The 24,652-nt window shown below is 42.3% G+C and overlaps 1 protein-coding gene across 2 annotated transcripts in view; it reads right to left on the reverse strand.

Annotated features, from left to right (window-relative positions):
* PAPSS2 (3'-phosphoadenosine 5'-phosphosulfate synthase 2) overlaps nucleotides 1-20,519 on the reverse strand; it is a 67,897-nt gene extending 47,378 nt beyond the window's left edge. For both annotated transcript variants that reach the window (XM_063132928.1, XM_063132927.1), the window contains exon 1: nucleotides 20,356-20,519. In XM_063132928.1, the coding sequence (XP_062988998.1) occupies nucleotides 20,356-20,382 (27 nt within the window). In that variant the 5' untranslated portion in view covers nucleotides 20,383-20,519. The remainder of the gene's footprint in view (nucleotides 1-20,355) is intronic.
* Between the last annotated feature and the right edge of the window lie 4,133 nt (nucleotides 20,520-24,652).

The following is a 24,652-nucleotide window of genomic DNA, read 5'->3' on the forward strand; positions in this document are numbered from 1 at the left end:
GTAGCTCTGGTATAAAACTAAAATACACTACAGTGAAAATAAATGTTCCAATTGATTTTCAATGAATGGACCACCGTGGTATAGTGGATGCATTATGTTAGGTTTGGATACAGGAGGATTTGGTTCGAATCCCTGCTCAGAGCAATTTTGCTCACTGAGAGAAGCACACTCTGCCTAACCTGTCTCATAGACTGTTGTGAGTAAAATGGGGAAGGAACAGTAGAGCAGTCTGTATGCTGCACAATTCTAGAGAGCAGCTAAAAACAGTAACATGCATCCTTGTGGAGCTATAAGTTACACTCAACCCAAGACAGTCACTAAAAACAGCTCCATTGTGTCACGGTAACATCTAGCATTGTTTACCTTACCCTTCATCATGAGAGCATTGCAAGGTATATTTTCTCCACTATTCCTACACAGCTTAGCTGTGGTTGGCAGGGGCAGCTAAACGCACGACACACACCACAACCTGGGTGTGTTACTGTATGTTACAGAGTGGGAGGGGGACTCGAAATGGAAACATTAACGTTACCATCTTAATTGAAAACGAACTCCCTTCCTTGGCAAAATAAAGTCTCCAGCTTCTAGAGAACTTTTAATGGTTTGGGCAATTGCAGAAAAATTAAATGCTTGTTTTCAGTATATTCATCAGAATACTTTCATGCACTGTTTATGTTCATGGCCGAAGTTTTCATTAAATAGGGTGGCTTACTGAACCTCCTGTTGAGCCGTGCAACTGATAGCAGTTGGACTACTGACCTGCTATTTGTGCTTCTTTTGTACTTATCTCTCTCGCTGTCTCTCTCTCTCTCTCTCTCCATGTTGTATCTATTATTGTGCAGATGTTCTTCATGTATCTTATTTGATCATGTTTTTTCTGGATGGCCTTGGTTTCCTGCACTTTGTATCTGGTGACTTCTTTTACTTTGCATTTGCAACTCCATCGTTTATAGACAATCACATTTTTTGTGTCTCTGTGTTAATTTTTATCTTTATTGTTTTAGCATCTTCCTTTCTCTGAATTCCCGAAAGAAGCTTGGACAGTCAGCAAGCAGAGGCATGAATTCTTGCTTGACCATTCTCATCTTCATTGCTGTGAGCCAAGATACAGTACTAGCCCCCACCTCCATGCAGTCATTAGCAGTGATGAAAGTGGATCCTGTCTTTTCCTATAACTCCCAAAACATTATACTGGTCATCTAAGCTTAATGATAGGCATGGGTAAAATGGAAAATGGAGCATCTCTTCTCCCTGTGAATGCCCACTTTCACCACATTACCCACCTGAGTTCGCCATCATCTTCTTAATGCAGAGGTAGTTTTGGCAGCTGTGTGGAACGTAGGTTTTTGGCAGAGAAGAAGAGGAAAGCATGAGGGAATAAAAGGCTATTTTTCTACCTGAGAGAGTCTTAAAATAACTCTTACAGTTTCTGAGAAATAAATTCCGTTTTTGTCCTCCATCGTATAATCTGGAACCAAATTAAAGTTTTCACATGGGAACAGAGTCATAAATCTCAACATCACACTGTTTACACCTATCACTCTGAGTTGGGGGATCACAGAACCATAAAAAACTTTAAGACCCAGTTTCTCACAGCTGCTTTTGCAAACACAGATATATTATTATGAACACAAAATTTCAGCAGGGTAAACAGAACTTATTTGTTATGCAGACTAATGTGGCCTTTTAGTTAAAGATGGAGAAGCATACATTCACACCTTGGATTGAAGCCTTTCTATGCATTATGCAAAATTAGGTAGAGCTATACCACTACACTGTAGTGCAGCGGGGAGGCAACCTTTTACGGCCATCAGTATATATGAGAAACGCTCCTGGGCAACACCACAAAATGGCTGCCACTGGAGTTGTGGCTAGCCACAAACGACAAGTCACCTGCCCAAAATACTGAGTATAAGACAGAGGTAGTTCTGAAACTGTTCCTTTCAACCCATAGTTTTCTACATCAATAGAACCCCCTATCACAGCAATCCCATTTGCAAATAAGAAAATGTGATATATATATATATATATAAAGGGGATGGGGAGGGCACCTTAGTGGATGGCAAGAAAGGTGTCCATTGGTACCTATGGGCACCATCTTACCTATCCTTGCTATAGTGGTGACAAACTGCAGGTGTCATATTTTTATGCTGTGCTATGTAATAAGCTCCCTGCAGAGAGTAAACTACCACTTCAAAGAGAGGGCCATTTCTCTTCACTATGCTAGTTTACTAAATACATAATTATTTCTCTTTCTCTCTCTCTCTCTCTCTCTCTCTCTCTCTCTCTCTGGAAAGCTTCTAAATCAAGACCTTCCACCTACTGAAGCCTGAACTGATGCAGTCCAGAATTCTACCATCTCAGTCTACTACTTCTGTCTGTGTAATATGCAGTCCAACTTGTCTGGACTCTGAATGGCTGTAAGTAACCCCACCCCACCCCACCCCACCCCACCCAGAACTCGCTATTTGACAAGTAACAGTATGTTTTGATTGCCTGTGAAGGGAGGGATACAAGTTAACAGTATTGTTCCCCTGGATTGCTGCACAATGATGCTTCTCTTAAAATTCCCATACTAGGTGTTTGCCAAAGTAGAGCAGAGTTTAACTAGATAGTTAATAGCTATTTTGCCAACAGAATCAGCAGTGAGATAGGCATACATTCCCTGTAGCCTAGTAGCTTAAACATATCCTGTTCTATTGCTGGAAAAAAGAGCTGAATCATCAACCGTTTAGCCTTTGCAAACAAAGTCCATATGCTTGATTTAGTGCCTTTAGGACACATGGTTGCATTATTTTCCTTCTATGCAGTCACAGCTAATGACAGTCCCAATGCACCATTGTACAAAAGCTACATATCTTTGACGAGAATACAATAATGTAAATAGCTACTCCCCTGGTTGACTGTGGCAACTAAGAATTATACCCAGGTGACCAGGCATGGAAACCTTTGTCAAATGAAAATGACTAATATAGGTATGCAACAACTGCTATCTGTTCTCAGAGTATATTTGGTTTGAAGCACAGTAGTTGTGGCATTTGGAATTTTTAAACTTCTCTCTCTTTCTCTCTCTCTCTCTCTCTCTTGCTCTTATGACAAATAAATAGCTCTTCAATGGAAGGTCTGTCCATATTTGAGTTATCTGTTTTGATTTAAAATCAATGTGCAAAATAAGGCAGAGCATAGTAACGAAAGTTAATTACTGCATATCTCTGGATTTCAAGTTGGCTTTTCTACACAGGAGAAAAGTTTTGGAGGCATCATGACATTAGACTTATGGCAGTATATTGACTTGGTCTAGGATGTAGTTAACAATGTCTAGGGCCTGTATGAACAGATTGTTTAAATGAATTAGACCTTACAGTTTTCTAACACAATTTAGCACAGAAAATAAACAACTGTATACATAGCACAAGCTACCCAGATTTTATAACCTTCTGCAGACAGCAACGTCCCATGAGGATCCTTCTCTAAGGATTTATTTCCAGCCAAAGAATGTCCCTAATGAGCAGAGGCTAGAAAACACTACATTAATGAAATGCCCCCATGGAAGAACTACAAAAACAGCACAGTTTTGCTAAAACAACAATATAAAGCGAATCAAAATGTCATTGCATTCTTATACCTTGTGCACACCTTATTGTTTTTATTCTTCCATAAGCATAGACTTGTTTTAAATACTTAGTGAAGTAGGTTTCTATTTTTCTGTATCCATTATAAGTCAAAATAAATAATAATGTGTGTTATTATTTTGAGGCAGCTTTTTAAATACTTTGGGAAACCCATGCATTTGCCTCAACTCCCTTGTTCCCCTGCCCCCTTATCTACTTGCATGAGGTCCCTCCATTCTGTAGTATTTCCCCAGCCAAAAAGGACACCAAAACACTATTCCACATCTGTCTCTCAGAATAACCCCAAATGAGCAGCAAATTACACATTTGTTTTTTTTTAGTTTTTGATTTGAACAGGAAATCCCTAAAATACTAAAATCTTGGAATCTAAAGAACAGTGATACTGTGATATAATTGTTTTATAGTAGACCCAGTAAGGTTAATCAAACTGCTTTGGAGCAAGCTGAAGTTTAATTGTAAATCAAATTTCAGGGGGAATTGGAAGTAGTACAAAGAGGTACAATTAACACCCATATGCTGCTTTTTTAGTCAGGTTCCATTGTGGAACCATGAGTTTTTAATCTAATGTTCATTAGCTCACAGTCCTGAAGTATACATTGACAGCTTGTTTCAGTCTGTTTTACCAGCATATGACAGTCATGGCCTTCAGATATTACTGCTGGAGTGAGACAATCATTCACTCACAGGTCATTCATTATCTTTTGACTTCTAGGCTGCCAACAAGGCTGTCAGGTTAGTGTTCGTTATTATAGCAAGTCAATAAAGTGAACCCTTTTTCGCTATAGAGTAAGACTATCAACTCATCTCTATAAGGGATTCATAGACATTATTTAACCAAAGGATCCTTATTCATAGATGTTATTTAAACAAAGGGTTTTGAAAGGATAAAGATTGTCATCTCTCTTGGCAACTGGGAGTGAACCCCCCAAACCACTAGTCCCAGAATTAAAAATATGCATTAACATTGTACTTTTAAAAAATAGGGTTGTCAAACAGCAAATATACTTAGGTGACTCATCATCTGCTTTTTATAGCCAATTAATTTAATTAAAGTTAAATGAATTTGCGTATCACCAAAATATCAATATACGAGTATTTCTGAAATATTTTGAGAACCTACAACGTGATGAAATCAAGCAGTCAATCGTGGTTACTAAGGAATTTCTTTACTGATGGCACAAATTGAATGATCAGGTTTGTTAGAAAAAAGGTGTCCCTAGCCTTCCTGGTCAGATTAATTGTCCACTAGTCCTAGTTATATAGACATAGTATCTACCATTAAATTGTGTTCCTACTCTAGGATTAGCATATAAATCATTTTGAGAGGTAGCTCATCCCCATTCTCTGAACAGTAAAGTGTTTATTCTAACCTAGGGCTGCAGAACCTCTGACCTGTGAACGTTCTACATCTGGGCCACAGAAACCTGTATCTCCACTGTAGGGCGTACCTGCTCTGCCCCAAAGCTCCACCCCCTCCACAGCCCCTGCCCCACCCTAACAGGCATTGCAGAGGATGAGGGGAGAGGAATCCCCACTGTTTGCTGCATGGCAAAATAGTAAATGTCCATATTACTTCCATCGCCAATGAGAAACCACAAAGAAGCTACTATATTGTGCTAAAAAATAGCATGAAACATGTGAAAGAATTATTAGGTTTTATTCCAATACCTCTAAAATGGCTGTTTTATTGAATTTATGATTGATTTAGCATTTTTTATTACATTGTAGCCAACCCAAGAGCATTTGTTCTGAAGGCGTGAAGTATCCTTACAACTGACAATTTTAAAAGTTGATTTTTCCATTCCAGAGAGCAAAACAGCCGAACTAGCTATTATCCAGATTCTAGGAAAACAAGTTATTGTTATCACTTAATATCCCATTAGTTCTTTTTGTACTACCTTTACAGGCATTAAATTGCCCATGTTATTGTACAGTGAATGGGATTGAATAGCAGCATATCACTCTAGAAATATTATTTTACAACTAGATACAATGCATTAAAGCTACAAAGGCTGGGTCCTCCCCCACTCCCCAATGACTATACCAATATGAATTCACAATCATCCATGAGTACAAACAGGATTTTTTTTAAAAAAAAATCTTTCAATTCATAACTCTTTGGAGACAAACATATATATTCGTTTTTGAAAAGTCTTTGTTTCATCCATTCTTTCTATTTAACCCAGCCTCTTTGTCTCCTGTGACACCTCTCAAAGGATAGAACACAAATTTCCAAATAACAACAGCAAAGTAAAACTTCCATGATTGGGTCCCGAGTGATCAATGATTCCCAAGCCAGGAAAGCCTAGTTTACAGCTGTTCTATCTATTTATCATTTCTCCTTGTATGCTATAAATGTTGACCTTTCTTCACCACAGCCAAATGATGCAGTTGTTGTTTTAATAAGATACATCTTGTCCTGTGGAAAATGTAGCTATCCATCCAGCTATCTAACTCCAGATCAAATGGTTTCACAATTTCCAGGTTTAATGGTTTACCACCCAACCTTTCACATGTTTACTCAGAGGTAACTCCCACTGGGCTTAGTCCCAGATAAGTGTGCCTAAGATCATAGCCTTAGAGTTATTTCTCTTTAGTATCATTTTTTTATCACATTATTTTTTTCCTATCACATTCTTTCTCCAAAGACATAGGCTTATCCTTTTCTTCTTTTTTTTGGTGATTCATTATTAAAAACAAGGTAAAATTGTGTTTTACACACATTTAAACACATTTTACCCCATGTGCGTAAAATGGAAAGGCAGCATGTCATTCACTTAACATATGGAAGAATTAAAAAGAGACAATACAAAGTCATTTCATATTCTCTTTGGATATTATGCAATGGTGAATCACCATGGATATTAGCTGCTGTTCACTGGTAGTCATGCAAGAACACCACAGTGGCATTGTGCAAGAACACGGAAATTGATCCATTCATAGGGAAGACATGAAAAGCAATCAGGGAATGAACCATTTTCCTCACCAGAAAAGCCAAAACTACAGCCTGCTTATGGATGTTTGTGAGTCCTAGATGACGATGTCCACCTCCCATGTGCCTCTGGCTACTTCCGCTCATTTTTCCGTTGCAAAATAGACCCCTTTTAATCTGTCTTTTTTTCTTTTTTTTAATGGAATGTGCCACCATAAGCAGCATGATAAAAACAGCCCCTGAATGGGCCACATAGTCACTGCTGCTTCCTCTTTCTCTCCTCATGTAAAGAGATTGTCACTCTTGTGGGACTGCAGCAGGAGGCCATAGTGACAGTAGGGAAATGCAAAAATCCACTCGTCTTAGAGTTTGTCAATTGAAGGTAATTAGGATTGACCTTATCAAATAAAGATTTAATAAAATCAGGTGACATGAGAATCATTTTGAAACAATCTCAAACTGAGAGAAAATTGGAGATTAAGGACCCAAACCTATGCATGTTTAGACAGTAAAAAAGTCCTGTAAGTCCCAGCATGCCCCAGCCAGCCATGCTGGGAGTGGTAGGCCTTTTTTTGTCTAAACATGCATAGGATTGCACCATAACAACTTTAACCCTAGCTAAGTGTGAGGCAAAACCAAACGTCCCACTCGCTACCCATCTATGCTCCCATAAGTGAGGTGTAAGCAACTACAAATGCAGGTTGCTTACCTGTAACTGTAGTTCTTCGAGTGGTCATCTATGCATTCACACATATGGGCTTTGCACGTGCGCAGAGACCGAACCGGAACCTACTATAGCTGAGTGGAACGTTTTTGGCGGGAACCCCTCCCCCACGCTACCGCGCATGTCCACGGGGTTCCCGCCCTTACCTCAGTTTACAGGAGTCCGACACTGTGCCCCCATAAACATGAGTGTAAAATAAAATAAAATACATTCCACATAAAACTGTGTCATATGTAAGATTCACAAAGTACATTCCACATAAAACTGTGTCATATGGAAGATTCACACCACCAAGAGGGGATGGTGGGTGGGTTGTGTGAATGCATAGATGACCACTCGAAGAACTACAGTTACAAGTAAGCAACCTGCATTTCTTCTTCATGGTCTCTATGCATCACACATATGGGCGAGTAGCAAGCTGACATACCTTTGGAGGTGGGTTGGTGCATCATCTGAGGATCTCCGAAAGCACTGTCCTCCCAAATGAGCAGTCCTGTCTTGCACGGGTGTCCAAACTGTAGTGTTTAACGAACGTGGACGGAGTGGACCACGTCGCAGCTCTACAAACTTCTGTCAAGGGAACACCTCTGCTGAAGGCAACAGATGTTGCGACGGCTCTAGTGGAATGAGCTGTCACAGGTTTTAAAAGGTCTAACTTGGAGATAGAGTAGGCAAGTTCAATTGTCTCTACAATCCAGCGTGACAGTCACTGGCAAGACACAGGGAGTCCCTTAGAAGGCGCTCCATAACAAATAAACAATTGCTTTGTTTTTCTAAAGTTGTCTGTTCTAGCCTTGTAAAAGGCAAGAGCTCTCCTTACATCGAGTGTATGTAAAGAAGACTCAACAGGTGTTGTAGGATTCGGGAAGAAAGCTGGTAGAGTGATATATTGGGACAGATGAAAGGTTGACACTACCTTAGGCAAGAAGGCAGGGTCTGTGCGTAACACAACCTTATCCTTGTGAAAGATAGTGTAAGGAGCATCTATCCTGAGAGCTCTAAGCTCACTTGCACGTCTAGCAGAAGTGATGGCTACTAAAAAGACAGTCTTGAATGTTAGAAGCCTAAGGTCAGATAAGGCCATGGGCTCGAAGGGCTTCTTTGTCAATGCCTGTAACATGTAACACCACTGATAGGCTCCATGGTGGAACGATACACTTTACTGTTGGTATCGTATTTTTAAGTCCTTTTAGAAATTTCCTGGTTGTTGGATGTGTGAATGGTGAAAAACCATTCATGCCACGATGATAAGCAGTAATAGCAGCTAAGTGAACTCTAATTGAGGTGAGTTTGAGACCTTGCTGATAGAGAGTCAATAAGTATTGAAGAATCAATGATATAGGGCAAGATTCCGATGGTTGATTACTCTCTGAGGCAAACTTCTGGAATCTTTGCCACTTCGTCATGTAAGACTTCCTTGTTGAAGGTTTTAGTGAGGCCAACAATATATGGTCTACAGTCAAATTGTTAATTCGAGAGGAAGAGTGGTCGTTATCCTCCACGCTGTCATCTTGAGGGTCGACAGATCTGCGTGTCGAACCCTGCCCTGGTGTCGAGACAACAGCGTCGGTATCGACGGGAGCCTGATGTAATCCCCGCTCGACAGTCGAAGGGCATGGGAGAACCAAGTCGCATCAAGCTTACCTACGATTTTCAATCGGTGCGTCCCAGTTCCAATTCACTGTTCTTCCTTTCAGCTTGGCCACGGCACCCGTGTGGTCTAACTTCCTGCCCTCTCTGTCCACAGGTGCAGAATGAGCCTTCTGGGACTGACCTTGCGCCGACTCCACCACTATTGAATTTGGGTTAGGATGTTGGACCAAAAACTTTATGTCCTCCTCTTGGATCCGATAAAGGGTCTCTAGTCTTTTAGATGTCGCTTGAGTCGCAGCCGGTGCCTTCCATGACAGCTGAGCTGTTTGTTTTAAAGCGTGAGGAAGAGGAATGGCTAGTCGCTGGTTGGTTGTGGATTGGAAGACATCATAAATCGGATCAACCACCGATTCATCAGTCTGTTGGATGTCCAATCCCAACGCTTGGGCCATTCTGAGCATATGGACAGAAAATCTGACCATATCATCAGAAGGCGAAGAAGGGTCTTTGTCATGGACCACATCTTCTGGCGACGGTATCGATGGCGTAGCCGACACTCTCGAGTCAGAGTCGGAAGGGTAATTATCCTCAGGTGAGGATAAGGTAACTACTTGCAAGTCGTGTTGTTCTTCCTGCGTCGGCACCGTTGTAGCCGCAGCGGTTGGTACTGCAGACTGTGTACGGTGTCGAGGGGTCGACACCGTAGACATTTGGTGGACGGAAGGCGGAGGCAACGGTAAACGGCATACCCTCGATGCCGGTGGAGGGTGCGCATAGTACTCTTCATGCGGGTAATGACCCTGGTCTTCCTGGAGATATTGATGTGGTCGGTATCGATCCCACTCGTAGTATCCATATCTTGATTGGGGATCAGAGTACTGAGATATTCTGTCCCATTCACGCCTTGGTGTGCGCCTTGGCGAGGGTGGTAAAGGGATTAATCCCTGGAGCTCTTGAGGCCTGGCCGGCTCTCGAAAAGAGGCTGCTCAAGCCGAATCACGTAGCTCGCGCTCCGATAGGCTGGGAGGTTGCGTCAGTAGTGTAGCCGTCGGTAGCAACTGAGATCTCGATACCGAGGGGGCCTCGGCATCGAAGCGGTCGGTACCGTGGGAGTAGACTGACTCCTAGGCGGCTCAGACGTTTCGGAATGCCCCAAAGAGGGTTTCTCCGCGTCTCTCTTCTTCTTCTTCTTCTTCTTCTTCTTCTTCTTCTTCTTCTTCTTCTTCTTCTTCTCCATTTCAGAAGAAGATTTGGGAGTCCGGGCCTTTTTGGAGATCTTCTTTGTTAGATCATTTGTTAGATCAATGTTCTTTTCACCCAAGGACGAGATCCAAACAGCCCTTAAGCACGACTCTACCATTCCAACGACAGAGGGTTCAAAAGCGCTTTATTGATTAGTAATCAAGGCCTGGTCTCTTCAAAGGGAGCAATCAGACAAAAAACATAGGGAATATGGTACAGTATTAAAGCTTTCAAGGGGCAGGGCCCAGTAGCAGCATTAACCAATCAGAATGTAACACCAGAGCCCCCCCCCCCTTATCTTTTGCAAAACATTTCCTCTGTAACAGTACATTCCGCCTGGGAACATAAAGCTATTGTTCTGGATAGATAAGATAGTCACACAGGAAACACCCTTGAAGACATTCTTGGTACGTGACATCTCGCTTGGTGTGCAATGGAGATTTTACAGTTTCCTGTTAAAAATGGAGGTGGTTCTGCTAACATTTCCCCCCTTTAAAGCAATACAAAACTTAAGCTTGCTAGCTTCTTTTAGATCATCTGTGGCTAAGGCTTCACAATGCAAATACATTTGCTGGTGGATTACAGATTTTGCAAGACTTTTCACAAAAGACAAAATACAGGGAGGGCAAAAAGCAAGGATAAACAAAAATCATTACAATGGAACAAAATACAATGCAAGAAATCCCTCTTTTAATTACTCCGTCCAGGCGTTAGGGGAATCTGAGCCCTATTAGTCGCTCTGGATTGCTCGTGCACCTCAGTGCAACGGTCATCAACGGACTTACTGGTTGCTGTTTTGTCCATCCTTGTGGTGTTGGTCTTGTCTGTGGCCCTGAGGGCTTTTTCCCAAAGAATAGAGCGAAGACGGTTGGCTCTATTTTTTCTAGTTTGTTTGGTGAAGGCCATGCAATGATGGCAAGCCTCTACTTTATGGCCTTCACCTAGGCACAGAACGCACAGAGAGTGCCCGTCAGTTGGAGGGAGCTTAGCTCCACATTTCACACACTTGCGAAATGGGGCCTTTACTGCCATGCGGTTAGGCACTGCGACCGAAGTCGCTGAGGAGAATCTAACTACTATAACATTTTTTATTTTTATTTTTTAGGCAGAATAGAAGGAAAAAGAGTGAAGAATGAGGGAAAAAGACAAAGATTTGAGATTTGAAGCAAAAGAAGGATTTCTAGAGAAAAAACGCTAAGAGGTTTTGGTTCTATGTCTAAGCACACTGGCGGACGACGAAGAACTGAGGTAAGGGCGGGAACTCCGTGGACATGCGCGGTAGCGTGGTGGAGGGGTTCCCGCCAAAAACGTTCCACTCAGCTATAGTAGGTTCCGGTTCGGTCTCTGCGCAGGCGCAAAGCCCATATGTGTGATGCATAGAGACCACGAAGAAGAACTAGCCTTTCCTATGCCCTGGGCCAGGGGTGGAGAGAAGGTAGATTGGGATCTACTGGCAAAACTTTAGGGAATTTGCAGTAGATTGGCAAGGGCTTCTGACTCCCAGTTGCCCCTAAATTAGGAGGGAAACCAGAAGTGGATTTTTGTGTCAAAAGACTTGTGAGCTGGGTTCTGGTATTGAGCATAAATTCCTGGGTGGAGGATATGCTCAGAGGCACTTTGTTCCTTAAATCTTAGCACGTCTGTCTATTTGAACCAGTATTTTGCACCTAGCTCTGGTTGGTAGACCTCAGGGTTCTAGTAAAAAGGATAAAAAGGATGTGTGTTAGACGTGGTCACTAATTCTTCTTCTGTCATCATTACTTTACTCATGTTTCTTTTGGCCAGACACAATATTCTTCCCCAACCTGGCATCCTCCAGATGTTTTAGACTACAGCTTCCATCATCCCAACCCATGGGGATAATGGGAGCTTGAGTCCAACTTATATGGAGGACACCATGTTGGGGAAGGCTGTACTTCAGGGTATCTACTGGCATACTCCTTGCTATACAGCTAGGGAAGGTGACAGCTCCGCTGTACACACCCTGAGATGTCCCTTGTAACAATGCTGAGCATTTAGATTACTTTGAGGCAGAATGTATCTAACTAGTTTTATTTATTTATTTATTCATTTATTTATTACATTTATATACCGTCCCACAGCCGAAGCTCTCTGGGCGGTTTACAAAAGTTAAAAACAGTAAACATTAAAAATATACAAAATTTAAAAAACCACAACTCCCATCATCCCCAACAATTGGCCATGCTGGCTGGGGCTGATGGGCCTTGTAATCTAAAGAGCCCCAGACTGGGGAAGGTTGGACTAGAACTTGCAGCCCGCTGCTGTGGGCTGTATGTTGTCGTTTTAAAATCTCTGGTCTCTTGCAGGGGATGCTTCTTGGATTGTTGTACGTTAGATGCATTTTAAAGTCCCCTAAGGAAAAGTGTGCATGGTTCTACTGCAACAACCCACACGATCTAATCATGGAGAAAACTTGGCTTGATCACCTTGTTTGTATAGACAAAAAATAGAATTAAAAAGTGTCAAAGGTTAACCCTCATTAATCATGCTTACATCGCGTAGACATAGATCAAGGAAGACATTTAGTGCAACCTCATGGGACGGGAAATTGCAATTTTTCGGTATGTATGGTCTCCCCACATCCAGCCTCACACCAGAAAGCACACAGCAGCATCTTCTAATATTTCAAGGATGAGGTTCCACAATATACCCAGGCCATTAGTTCCTGATGAGATTTTTCAGCAGGGACAGCAGGGACTAATGTTTATCAAGTTAAACTCTTTATATGTGCACCCATTATTTTAACCAATTCCTAAGAATTGGAACTATTGCTTAACAAGCCCAGTTCTGGTGTAAGCCAAGATTATGGGGTTCTCACACATATCAAATAACTGGCTCTTCTGTAATGCCGTAACACCCAAATAATGTTATGTAAGGCTTAATACATAACTATTATTACTTAATAAAAGGAAAAATGGCATTTTGCTAAAGTCAAAAGTAAACATGTTTCATAGGTCCACTTAATTTATGTTGGCAATTGCATGACAAGCTCTCAAGGTTCATAGTTCTTTCCTCTTCAGACAGTTCTGTGAACTCTGGAAGTGTACACACCCTGCAAAAATCCCAGGCCCATCAAAATATTATGTTGTTGCCTAGGAACATGCAGAATCTTTTTCCAAGTCTTCTGCATGGCTGGCTCTTACAACACAGTTGGGCAACTTGTGGCCCTCCAGATGTTTTGGCCTACAACTCCCATCATCCCTGACCATTGACTATGTTATCTGTAAGTCAGCCCTGTCCTACAACCTCAATGATGACTCCGAATTATTTTGCCAAGAGAGAAAAATTGTCTAGCATATTTGGAGTAACAGCTATAGGTACCTCTCTACGCTGTATTTGGTTCTGATCTCCCTAACATTTTCTTTCTATTAATTTCAAACATTTTTCCAGCCTTGCTCACTGACAGAAACAAGAACAATAAAGAGTAATATCTTATCTATTTTTAGTGAAGTCCTGCACATAGTAAGGTTCTGCAAACAGACGAGGAAACACAACCCCAGAGTGCCAATTCGCCAAACAATAATGCTGAACTTTAAAAAGGAAGCAAATATCATTAGAAAATTTCCTTGGTTGGAGCAGTCACAGTCTGAACAAAACCAGGAGAATAATGGAAGGAGGGAGGATGCAGTGTTTCTACTCTCCTAGCTTGTTTCTCTTAGCCACTTCCTGAAGAATGCACTACAGTGGAGACAGAATAGATACTACAAGTCAATGAACTCTGACGTAGCCCAGGATGAAATGCAGCAGGACCTCCTAGGTACAGGGCAGAGCACTGTGACCCAAGAGCCCAGCTTTATCAGACACCTCCTAGCACTTTCTGATTTATAAACTCCCATGAATGAACAACCAGTCTGCCTAAATCACAAGATTCTCCTCTCCAATAATGGGCAAGTCTCTTAATGTGCACAAAGGATCAACTTGTAACCAGTAATTCTTTCACAACTCCGACTTTTCTCTTTGATATATGGGTGTGGGTGTGCGTGCTGTGGGTACTGGAAGTGGCTTATTCTCTTGAGCCATCTGGGTGTGTTTTACTAATGCCACTCCTTCCCCCTGCAACAACCTTTTGTCACCTGTACTTTGGTTCCTTCTGCTCTCTGCTCAGTACAAGCTGTATTCTGAAAACTCTCAGGACCCTGTAGGTCAGTGGTTCTCAACCTTCCTAATGCCGCGACCCTTTAATACAGTTCTTCATGTTGTGGTGACCCCCCAACCATAAAATTATTTCCGTTCTTCTCTACACGATCCATTGTCATGGGGTCGTTTGCTAATGAAAATAACACATAACAATAGCTTTAATAATACAAAAGATGATACATGACATAGTTCAGTCAATACAGTTTCCTAAGACATCGGAAATATGTGTTTTCCGATGGTCTTAGGCGACCCCTGTGAAAGGGTCATTCGACCCCCAAAGGGGTCCCGACCCACAGGTTGAGAACCGCTGCTGTAGGTGAACAGGGGAGGAATTCCATTGCACACAATAGCTGTGCTTCCCTGTCAGGGTTTTTTGTTTGTTTATTTCCTCTTTTCTTTACTCGTGATTTAAGAACTAAATCAGATGTTAAGTAGGAGCAGCTATATTTCTGTCTTAAAAAGGCTTCCCATATTTTAAAGTGTTTGTACTTCTACACAGGAGGTTCCCTCGATTCCATCACAGCGCTTTGCTTTCATTCCTGTCAGGGCCGATCGTACCATTACGTAATGTGAGGCCGCCACCTCAGGCAGCAGAAGCTGAGGGGCTGGGAGCAGGCAGAGCTCTGTAAAAGGGAAATGCTGAAAGAGCGTGAACAAGCTAAACTCCAATGTTGATCAAGTAAATGTCTCAAATACTTCCCCACCAGTCATTAAAGCCCTGTGGATTCATGCCCTCAGCATCATGACAAAATACATCAGGGGGTCTTTTTATTTCAGAATATCACAGCACCAGAAAACAAGCACTCCCAATGTGAGGTGTTTTCACAAGTCATGTCAATATAGCCTTTGAGTCTGTTGTGCATCATTTGTGTATTGTGTCAATGCCAGAAAGAATGCAGAAGAAATCCAGTTTTCAACGGAAGACACATATTCTAAAAAATGCAGAATTTACATACAAATTATACAGATGTAGGAATTTCCGAAACACCCTCCATAAACTAATCAAGCACTCCTTGTGAAAACAGTAATCATTTTAAAATGTGCAGCTTGCATTGGAGCAGGGCTTAAACTGAGAATTTAATGCTTGGTACATATAAAGGGGGATTCCTCTGAACATATGCAGAGTGCGTATGCTTCCCTCATCACTGAACAATCATGGGTGTCACAGAATTTCTGGGATTCTTAGAGAGCTGGGTTTCTTGGTCAAAGAAAGGCACTTCAGAGGGTTTTTAATAGGGGCGTGATCCGCTTCTCCTCGGATCGGAGAAGCAGAAGCGGATTGGGGTGATCTGCCTCTGGTACAGGCGGATTAGAAGCGGATCGGGGGGTGGCTGGAGAAGCATGGCGAAGAGAAGCAACCATAAGTGGATCGCTTCTCTTTTCGCAGAGTGCTCTGCCCACCATTTTGGATTTTTTCGCCCATAGGATTGCATTGCAGAAAAGATTAGTGGATAACTTTTTTGTTTTTCAAGCTATCTATTTGAAACTCGCTGTGGCTAGAGAGTCATGGGTGGGGGTCACTTTGAGGCTATTTTCAGCACTTTGCATGGAGAGGTACCTTTTTGAAGTGCTGAGAGGCAGATTCAACTCCCAATCATGATCACCTGATAAAGCATCCTCCAATCCCAAAGTTGGAGGGGGGGATAAGCAAAATGGGATACTTAGTAACTTGGGATACTGGGAAACTTTTCTTAGTCTCTGAACGGACTTTTCCCAGTGTTTTTTTTAAACAGTAGCCCCACCAAATGCACAAACACAACCTGAAATCATATACTAAGCAAATAACAGATAGGAAACACAGCAGTGCTACCCACCCTAGCCTTGGTGAACAACTGAATAGATGTGGTGCAAGGGGATGAGGTCCCCTAGGGCATGTGGACGTGCCCAGTGCACACACTCCTGTCCTTGGAGGGTCATCAGAACCCTCCAAAGATTAACCAGTGGAGAAGCTATGCCTGTCATGAGTTGAAGTGTCAGGTAGCTTCTTAAAGACTGGTACTTACTTAGGGCCAGTCAAATTGGCATAATTCCCCCTCCCCCTGGGCACGTCCACTTTCCCCTTACTGGTAAAAAACAGACATAGCCTTTTTAAAAAAATTCTGCTTGTTGTTTATTCAGCAACACTGCTGCTTTTAATTCCACCCCTCCTTTGTTTATTTATTTATTTATTGGGGGATTTTCAAAAATCCCCCAATAATCAGGGAGGCTTGGATTTGCTCGAGGCTTGGCATGCTTGTGTATACATGGATCAGGTGTTATGGTGCCTTATTTGAGGTTTCTAACATGAAAATTGACGGAGTTCTAGCATGCAACTTGAATTGGGGTACGTTAAAAGGGAAAAAACCCGCCAAAAATCAGGGGATAGTGGGATTTGCTTGAAACTTGCCATGAATGTGGATCTAGATGGCATCTGTGAGGGTGTCCGCTTCAAAGTTTTTATCTGTAAAAATGTCAGAGTAAATCCCATTTCTGAAAATGGAGTGTAAGATTTTCAAAAATCCCCCCAAAATCAGGGGATGCTTGGATTTGCTTGAGGCTTGGCATGCTTGTGTATACATGGATCAGGTGCCATGGTGCTGAGTTTGAGGTTTCTAACATGAAAATTGATGGAGATACCAAAGGGGTGTGAATTGGGGTTAGGGGTGATTCTTTAAAGGTTAAAATCCCCGCCAAAAATCAGGGGATGATGGGATTTGCTTGAAACTTGCTGTGAATGTGAATCTAGATGGCATCTGTGAGGATGCCCACTTCAAAGTTTTTATCTGTAAAAATGTCGGAGTAAATCCCATTTATGAAAATGGGGTGTCCAATTTTCAAAAATCCCCCCCAAATCAGGGGATGCTTGGATTTGCTTGAGGCTTGGCATGCATGTGTATACATGGATAAGCTATCATGGTGCCGAGTTTGAGGTTTCTAACATTAAGAGAAAAAAAGTTGTAGGCATTTTTGGATTTCAATGCAAGTCTATGAGGGGAAAGCGGAGCTCCAATCCGGATCCAGAGCTCCGCAGTGGAGAGGAGTGGATCCGATCCGGAAGTTGCGAATCTGGAAGAGAAGCAGATTGGAGGGTCCGTGCACACCCCTACTTTTTAAATAACTGATTTTAAGCACTTTTCTGTAGCATCTGATGGGCTGGATGACTTTAACAGACTACCCAAACAGAAAAACAAACTAACCAAACCCCACATTATCCACATCAGTAGTTGTGGCAATTGCATCTTCTTTCACAGTTCACGCAGCACAACAAAACTCATCTTAAGGGCCAAAACATCTTTTTAAAATCAGAAAACTCTATCAAAGAAAAAAATGACTTCCTGTCTCCAGAATAATTAAAAATCAATGTGCTTGCCCAATAACTAGCTAAATCTATCAGGATGCTTGATGCTCAATCACAGAAGCAGACGTGAATCTTTAAGCATATGTGTGTGTACATACATAGGGGCTGCATAAAAAGGTGCTTCCAGACAAGGCATTTGATCCTTTGCTTTCCTCTAAAGATTATATTTGAGTGCAACATGGACATCTGCACTGATACCCATTTCCCATACCTGTAAAATATACATTGTCTAGATCACAGAGATGGGGTAAGTAATGGAGCCCCCAGCTCTCTCGCCCTATCACTTGATGGGTGGCTGCCACTTTTTCTTCTTTTTAATTTCATCATCTTTGTTCTCTAGCTTAAGATGGAAACCAGAAGTCATGCTTAAATGCATAGGAACCAGCTATTGCTGGATTAAAACTGTAGGACTGAGTGGGTTGATGAGTGAGCAATAATGGGGATTTTATTTGGCCGGCAAATGCATGGGAAATTCCACCAAAGTTAAGGTGACTTGGAGCATATTCTTACATATGTTTACTTGGGAATAAACCTGAGTTCAATTGAACTTAGTGCAGCATTATTATTATTATTATTATTATTATTATTATTATTATATTTAATTGTATCCCGCCTTTTGCCCAATGCTGGGCTTCAAGGCGGCCTTACAAAGTTTAAAATATACAGGGGGGGGGAAGGGAAACAAAACCATAAACAATTAAAAAAATACACAACAAAATTATAAGACATTAACATAGATGGAGGGCTGGATTATTCTCCAAAGGCCAGCTTGAACAAAAAAGTTTTAGCTTGCTTCCGAAAGCCCATTAAGGAGGGAGCCAGACTAGCTTCCCCGGGAAGAGAGTTCCAGAGCACCGGAGCTGCCAGCGAGAAGGCCCTCTCCCATGTTCCCACCAAGCGTGCCTGTGAAGAAGGTGGGACTGAAAGAAGGGCTTCTCCAGAAGATCTCAAAGCACGGGCAGGCTCATAAGGGAGAATACGTTCTTTCAAATAACCTGGACCCGAACCATATAGAGCTTTATAGGTCATAACCAGCACTTTGAATTGTGTCCTATACCTAACATGCAACCCTGACTCTTAAAACCGGAGTGTGTACACACATAGGGATTGCATCAAAAGGTGCTTCCAGATGAGGCTTTTAGAGTTTCATCAGCCTACATCATTCACAAAATTTTATAAGTGTTCCAGATGACTTATGTCTTCTTCTCATAACCCTCCCATGTTTCCCCATCACAACATCCATCTTTTTTCCTACAGCAGGAAATCCATTAAGGAAAAAAAGACAGAATTGCTGCACAATGTCTTCTAATCAGCAGTGCTAGGAGCCCTCCATCTGGAAGCACTACAACATGAGTAAGAAAAGCACAAGAGGTGGCATTATTCCACTAGCACAGGGGTGGGCAACGCACAGCCCGTGGGATGCATGCAGCCCTCTCTGCCCTGTTGAAGCCCCTCAATGCTGCACAAAACATTGCTGAGCAAGCCTAACATGGCCAAATCTTGCTTGTTTTCAAGTCAGATTTGGCTGTTTTAGGCCTCTGTAGTGGCAACCTAAAACAGCCAAATCTCTCTTGAAAACAAACAAGATTAGGCTGCTTTATGTTTGCTTAGCAATGGTTTTCTGTCTAAAATCAGGGGAAAAGTGATGAAGCAGACCATGGAGGGAAGGATATTCCAGTGCCCAATGGAATGTGTGGCGGCCCATGGGGGAGGGGGAACATGGCCCCAGAAGCCCAAAATTTGCCCACCCTGCAGTGCTAGCAGCACAACCAGCACAAATTATACCTGTGTAATAAATTTGGAATGAGTTCTGAAAACACTTGTGCAAGAGTATGCGCAAGCCGTTGCACAACAGCATGTGCAAATATTTGATTTGACACTTGTGCAAGGATGAAAGCAACGGAGCAACACCACTGGATACATTCAACCCACTTACAGAGAAACCTGGAGTTTCTTGGGAGGCATTTAGCACCGCTGGTGCACTGACCAACATAAAGTGTGAGGCAGGCTGCTTTTCACCCCAAATAAATCTGCACAGGATCGTAACCTGACACCGTCTCTATGCTAGGGTGACCCTATGAAAAGGAGGACAGGGCTCCTGTATCTTTAACAGTTGTATTGAAAAGGAGATTTCAGCAGGTGTCATTTGGGGAACCTGGTGAAATTTCCTCTTCATCACAGCAGTTAAAGCTGCAGGTGCCCTGCCCTCTTTTAAATCTGGTCACTCTAGTATAGCTCCTGCAGCTTTAACTGCTGTGATGAAGAGGGAATTTCACCAGGTTCTCCATATATACAAATGACACCTGCTGAAATTCCCTTTTCTATGCAACTGTTAGATACAGGAGCCCTGTCCTCCTTTTCATATGGTCACCCTACTCTATCCAAATCCTCCAGCAAACCTTCCCCATCTTTATCTCTCCACCCGGTTCCCGGCTGCTGAACAAGTCTTCCAGCCTCTAACGTAAGGCATCCTGACTAAGTCCCACCGAGTCCAGTGGGCTTCACTTCCAAGCCAGCACGCAAAAAAAGGGAAGCATCTTTCTTAGGCGTTTTGGAGGCGCGACTGCTTCTGCCCCGAGGTTGGGGATGGGGTGCGCAGCCAATGAGGCGGCAGCACGAGGAGAAAAACCGCGCGCGTAGCCGGGGGTAAATACAAAAGCGCCACCCTCAGGACACCGCGGGTCTGTTGCTGCGGCAGCGGCGAGGTCAGGGGAACAACTAGTGAGGAAGCACCTACCATCCTTTGCTTCTTGTTGTCGGACATATTTCTGGCTCGCGCGACCCGGCAGCAACAGCTCCCTTGGCTACTGAGAGGGTTAGTGGCTCGCTCCCGCTAAGTCGGCTGGCTAGCTGCTGAAAGGCAGCAAAGGGAAGGGAGTAGGTATATGGGCTGAGAAGACACGTAGCACTTTCCTGGACCGCCTTCCCAACCCACGGCTCATACTCCTCCTCTGGCTCCTCCCCTCGCTGCCTAACTCCTAGACGCGACCTCCACAGACGGCGAAAATGTTGGTGCAAAGGGGGGAACGCGGCGACTGGACAGGAAAAGGTCTCTCCTCGCGTGCCTGCGGCTCTTCCGTGCCCGTGGGTACCCATGCGGGTGGGGAGAGTCGCGTTAGATTTTCTTCCTTTTTTTTAAAAAAAAAATCGTCCTCAGGCGGCCCCGCTTGCTCGAAAAATGCTTCTTTGAGAGCCAAGTCCTACCACTTTAGTTCCTTAAAGACATGCTGACCAGCACTGGATGGAAATTAAATTCCCTACCTGAACAAAGACTCTTTATATATTTTGCCCCCCCCCCACACACACACCAAGTAGACTTCCCCCCCCTCCTTGCCCTCATCTTCTTCCTGAGGCCCCTAGCTTTGGAAAGCGCGCGTGTGCGTGCGAAAGACACACACAGAGAGAGCAAACAAAGTAAGCCAAAGGCTACAACTGGCATATTTTGCTTTTTGACGTCATTGCTGTTCTTTTGCATTTCCCTTTGGGAATGAAATGCATCGCCATTCCTCTCCCTTCTCCTACGTTTAATTTAATTTACACACAATTTAAGGAGGGGCTGTGACTCAGTAGTAGAGTACGTGCTTTGCATGCAGAAAGTCTCAAGTTCAATCCTCAACTTCTCCAGGTAGATTTAAAGAAGCATCCTGCCTGAAGAGCCACTGCCTGTCAGGGGATGACACTACTGGGCTAGATGGACCAAGGCAGCTTCCTTTGTCCCTAACTCTCATATCCACATAAGCAAACTAACATTAAAATTAACATTTCCCTAAATGTATGAAAAACATTCCTTTCACAGACAAGAGCAATCATCACATCCACAAAATCTACATTTACTAACAAACCTTTCACTATTTATTTGTTTGTATACTGCCCAATAGCCAAAGCTCTCTGGATGGTTCATAAAAATTAAAACCACAGGGTACAGCACAAATTATAAAATATGGAAGCTTAAAGCCACAATATAAAAGTGCAACCAGAATAAAACCTAGTAGCAATGCAGAGCTTTAAAATATAGATTTAAAACAGCAGAGCTAAAAGACTAGGATGCTAAAATGGTAAAATACTGAGATAATAAAAGGTCTTCTATGGCACCAAAAGGAGTGCAATGTAAGCAACAGGCAAACCCAACTACTCAGACTCACTAAGCAGTAGCAAACACACACATCCATATCAAAATGTTAGAATTTAAACCAATTACACCCAAAGTATTCGAGGCAGCTCCAGTAGCAGAAGCAGTAAGCCTATGTACACGTTGCTGGAGAACATGGGCCATAGGGTGCTATTGCCCCCATGTCCTGCTTGTGGGTTCCTGATAGACAGTTGGTTGGCCACTCTGTGAACAGAATGCTGCACTAAATGGACCCTTGGTCTGATCCAGCATGGCTCTTATGTTCTTAAAGTAAAGCCAACTTATTTTAGCTATTTATATATACTTTGCTTTCACAGTTAACATCTGCAAAAGGTGTGGAATACTATAAGGGGTGGAGGGGGGATTGGCACTGATGGCTGGCAGTTGATGTCATAGCCCAGATTCCATGTTCTTCCTTCCAGGTAGATTCAGGGGCTGTAAGTGAATGATAAAGGTGCCGTCCCACAAAAGCAGCCCATCCAGTTATCATTTATTATATGGTCACATCCCAATGAGAAATAGTGGCAGACATCATTAAGACTGTAAAAAATAATCCAGTTATCTGTTTAAGCCTGACTGTGCCACAAACAGTGAATAGGGACAGTGATATCAGTGCATTTAAAATATATACAGAAAATCTAGAAGCAGAAAAATGGCACCCTATGGAAGCGGCAATCAGCTCCATGATAAGGCCTCTCCTTCATACATTTGTCTTAATTCTTCCTTCTCCACCCCCCCTCCCCCAAGCCAGCTGTAGCGCTTTATCTTCTCTCACTCCAGCCTCAGTTCAGGTCCCTTTCATGCACATCCACACATTGGCTTCTTCCAGGCCTAGTTTGAAGCCAGTTTTTTTAAAAGTTTTTATGGAAAAGATCAGACTAATGTATTTCAGGAATCCCTTGCATCATTTCAGAAAAGTAAAAGTGGGAAAGGAGTGAGTGTGATGGAGCTATGCATGCTGTGGAGGATCTGATATGTTGAGACTTCAAACATTGGCACCAAAGAACTTCTGAGGATGTATGAAAGCTGCAGTTTTCCTTTACTGCAAGAAGTTACTTTGCAATTTTGTATAACTGGAAAAGAAATGACATCTGGTCTTTCTTGTTGTTATTTGTGTAAATAATGGACCAAGGGCTGGTGAAATTAGTATGGATCATGTGGTTCATTGTTATAAAATCTGTTGAACAGATCAGGCAATTACACTTTCACACATATTATGTAATATAGGAGAGCTATTATGTAATATAGGACAGCATGGCACACTGTGTAAATAGCCTATGGTATAGATAAGAAAACTTCAACCATAGCCATAAAACATGAATAGCTAATCCATGGGCCAGGACTTTTTAAACAAAATTTCCATTACCTCACAGACAGAGTTTGGACCAATAAATACATGTGTACACAGAGCATGATCCATTGGGAATTTTTGCTGCAAAATCATTTATTGCAGTGCAATGATCAGTTACAATACTGGGTGGGAAGATCCAGCAGAAAATTTGAGCATCACAAAGGAAGTTAAGATTATGGCAATCAGGTCTTGAACAAGGGTTGTTTCCCAACACCCACAAGATGCAGGTGGCTGCTCTGGGTAGTGTCTTCCTCTCTTATCACCCGTAGGTCAAGGGTTAACCCGCCCCCAATCTATAGATTTCCTAACTGTGCCATCACACTAGAACTTACAAGTTCTCACAAGTCACCCATTCAAGTCTATCTGCTCCATTCACCTCAGGGAATTTGCCTGGAATGTCTTCTTGGTCATTCTGACCTCAGCCAAAAGGGACCTGGGATCTCTCTCAGTCAGGCTGGAATTATGCATTGACAGCACTAATAAGGTAGCCCTTTGCCCAGACCTAAACTTATCTCCAAAGTAAATTTGATATTTTATATGTCCCAGGAGATGATTCTACGAAACGCGTAGGCGGCACCTTGGCACTGTAAATAAACTTCTGTAAATATTCCGTTTTGAAGATTGCCTGGTTCTACCTTTGCCTTTGGCTTCTTTTTACTATCCCCTCCCACCCCTGGGAGAAGAAATGTCACAAACTTGACTTCCACCAGGACCTCAGGATTTACATTAGAAGGACTGATTCCAGATACTCCAAAAGCCTGTTCATATCCTATAAGACAGGTACATTCCTTCACAGGTACAGAGGAATAGAGAACCTTTTTTAAAGCAGCATTCTCCCTACTCCTTTCATCATAGCACTGAAATATGCACTTGGTGACAACACTGTGGAATCCGCACTACAATATACTAGAGATAATGAGATTTTGTTACTTGACAATAATAACAATTGTATAAGATATTTTTCATAGATTGTATATACTGGGAGACTTTGTGAATGGTCTTGGCTATTTGTCCTAAAAAAGTGTGTCCTGAGGAAGCATTCCCGGCGAAACAGGTTATGTGTACCAGACTCTTGTTCATTGAATTACCAAACGCTGCATAATTGTTTTCATTATATCAATGTACTTTTTTTAAATTATTACTAATGTATATGTTACACGCCACCAATACATAGATATAGTTTTGAAATATAATAATTGGCTATAAGTATTTTTGTTTAAATTTGTGATATGACATGCATTTGTATACTGATGTGATTGGTTATGATATATAAACAATATGTTTACATAGTTTGAGGCAGTGTAACATATCTTGCCAATAATAATAATAATAATAATAACTTCTATTTAAACAGATTTTTAAAATAATTGTTTGGTTTATTCCTATTTGTGGTTGGAGGATGTCTCACCCCAGCTTTTGTTGCACATTGATGCAAATTACATCCGGTTCCATGCACTTTGTCCTTGGCCCTGCCCCTTTGTGGCTCCTTCCCAAATTGGAATTTGAGCCCTGACCACCACCACCACCACCCTGGCCAAATAAAACCCTTTCACC

Source organism: Elgaria multicarinata, chromosome 8 (assembly GCF_023053635.1).
Source record: "Elgaria multicarinata webbii isolate HBS135686 ecotype San Diego chromosome 8, rElgMul1.1.pri, whole genome shotgun sequence".
Lineage (NCBI taxonomy): Eukaryota > Metazoa > Chordata > Lepidosauria > Squamata > Anguidae > Elgaria > Elgaria multicarinata.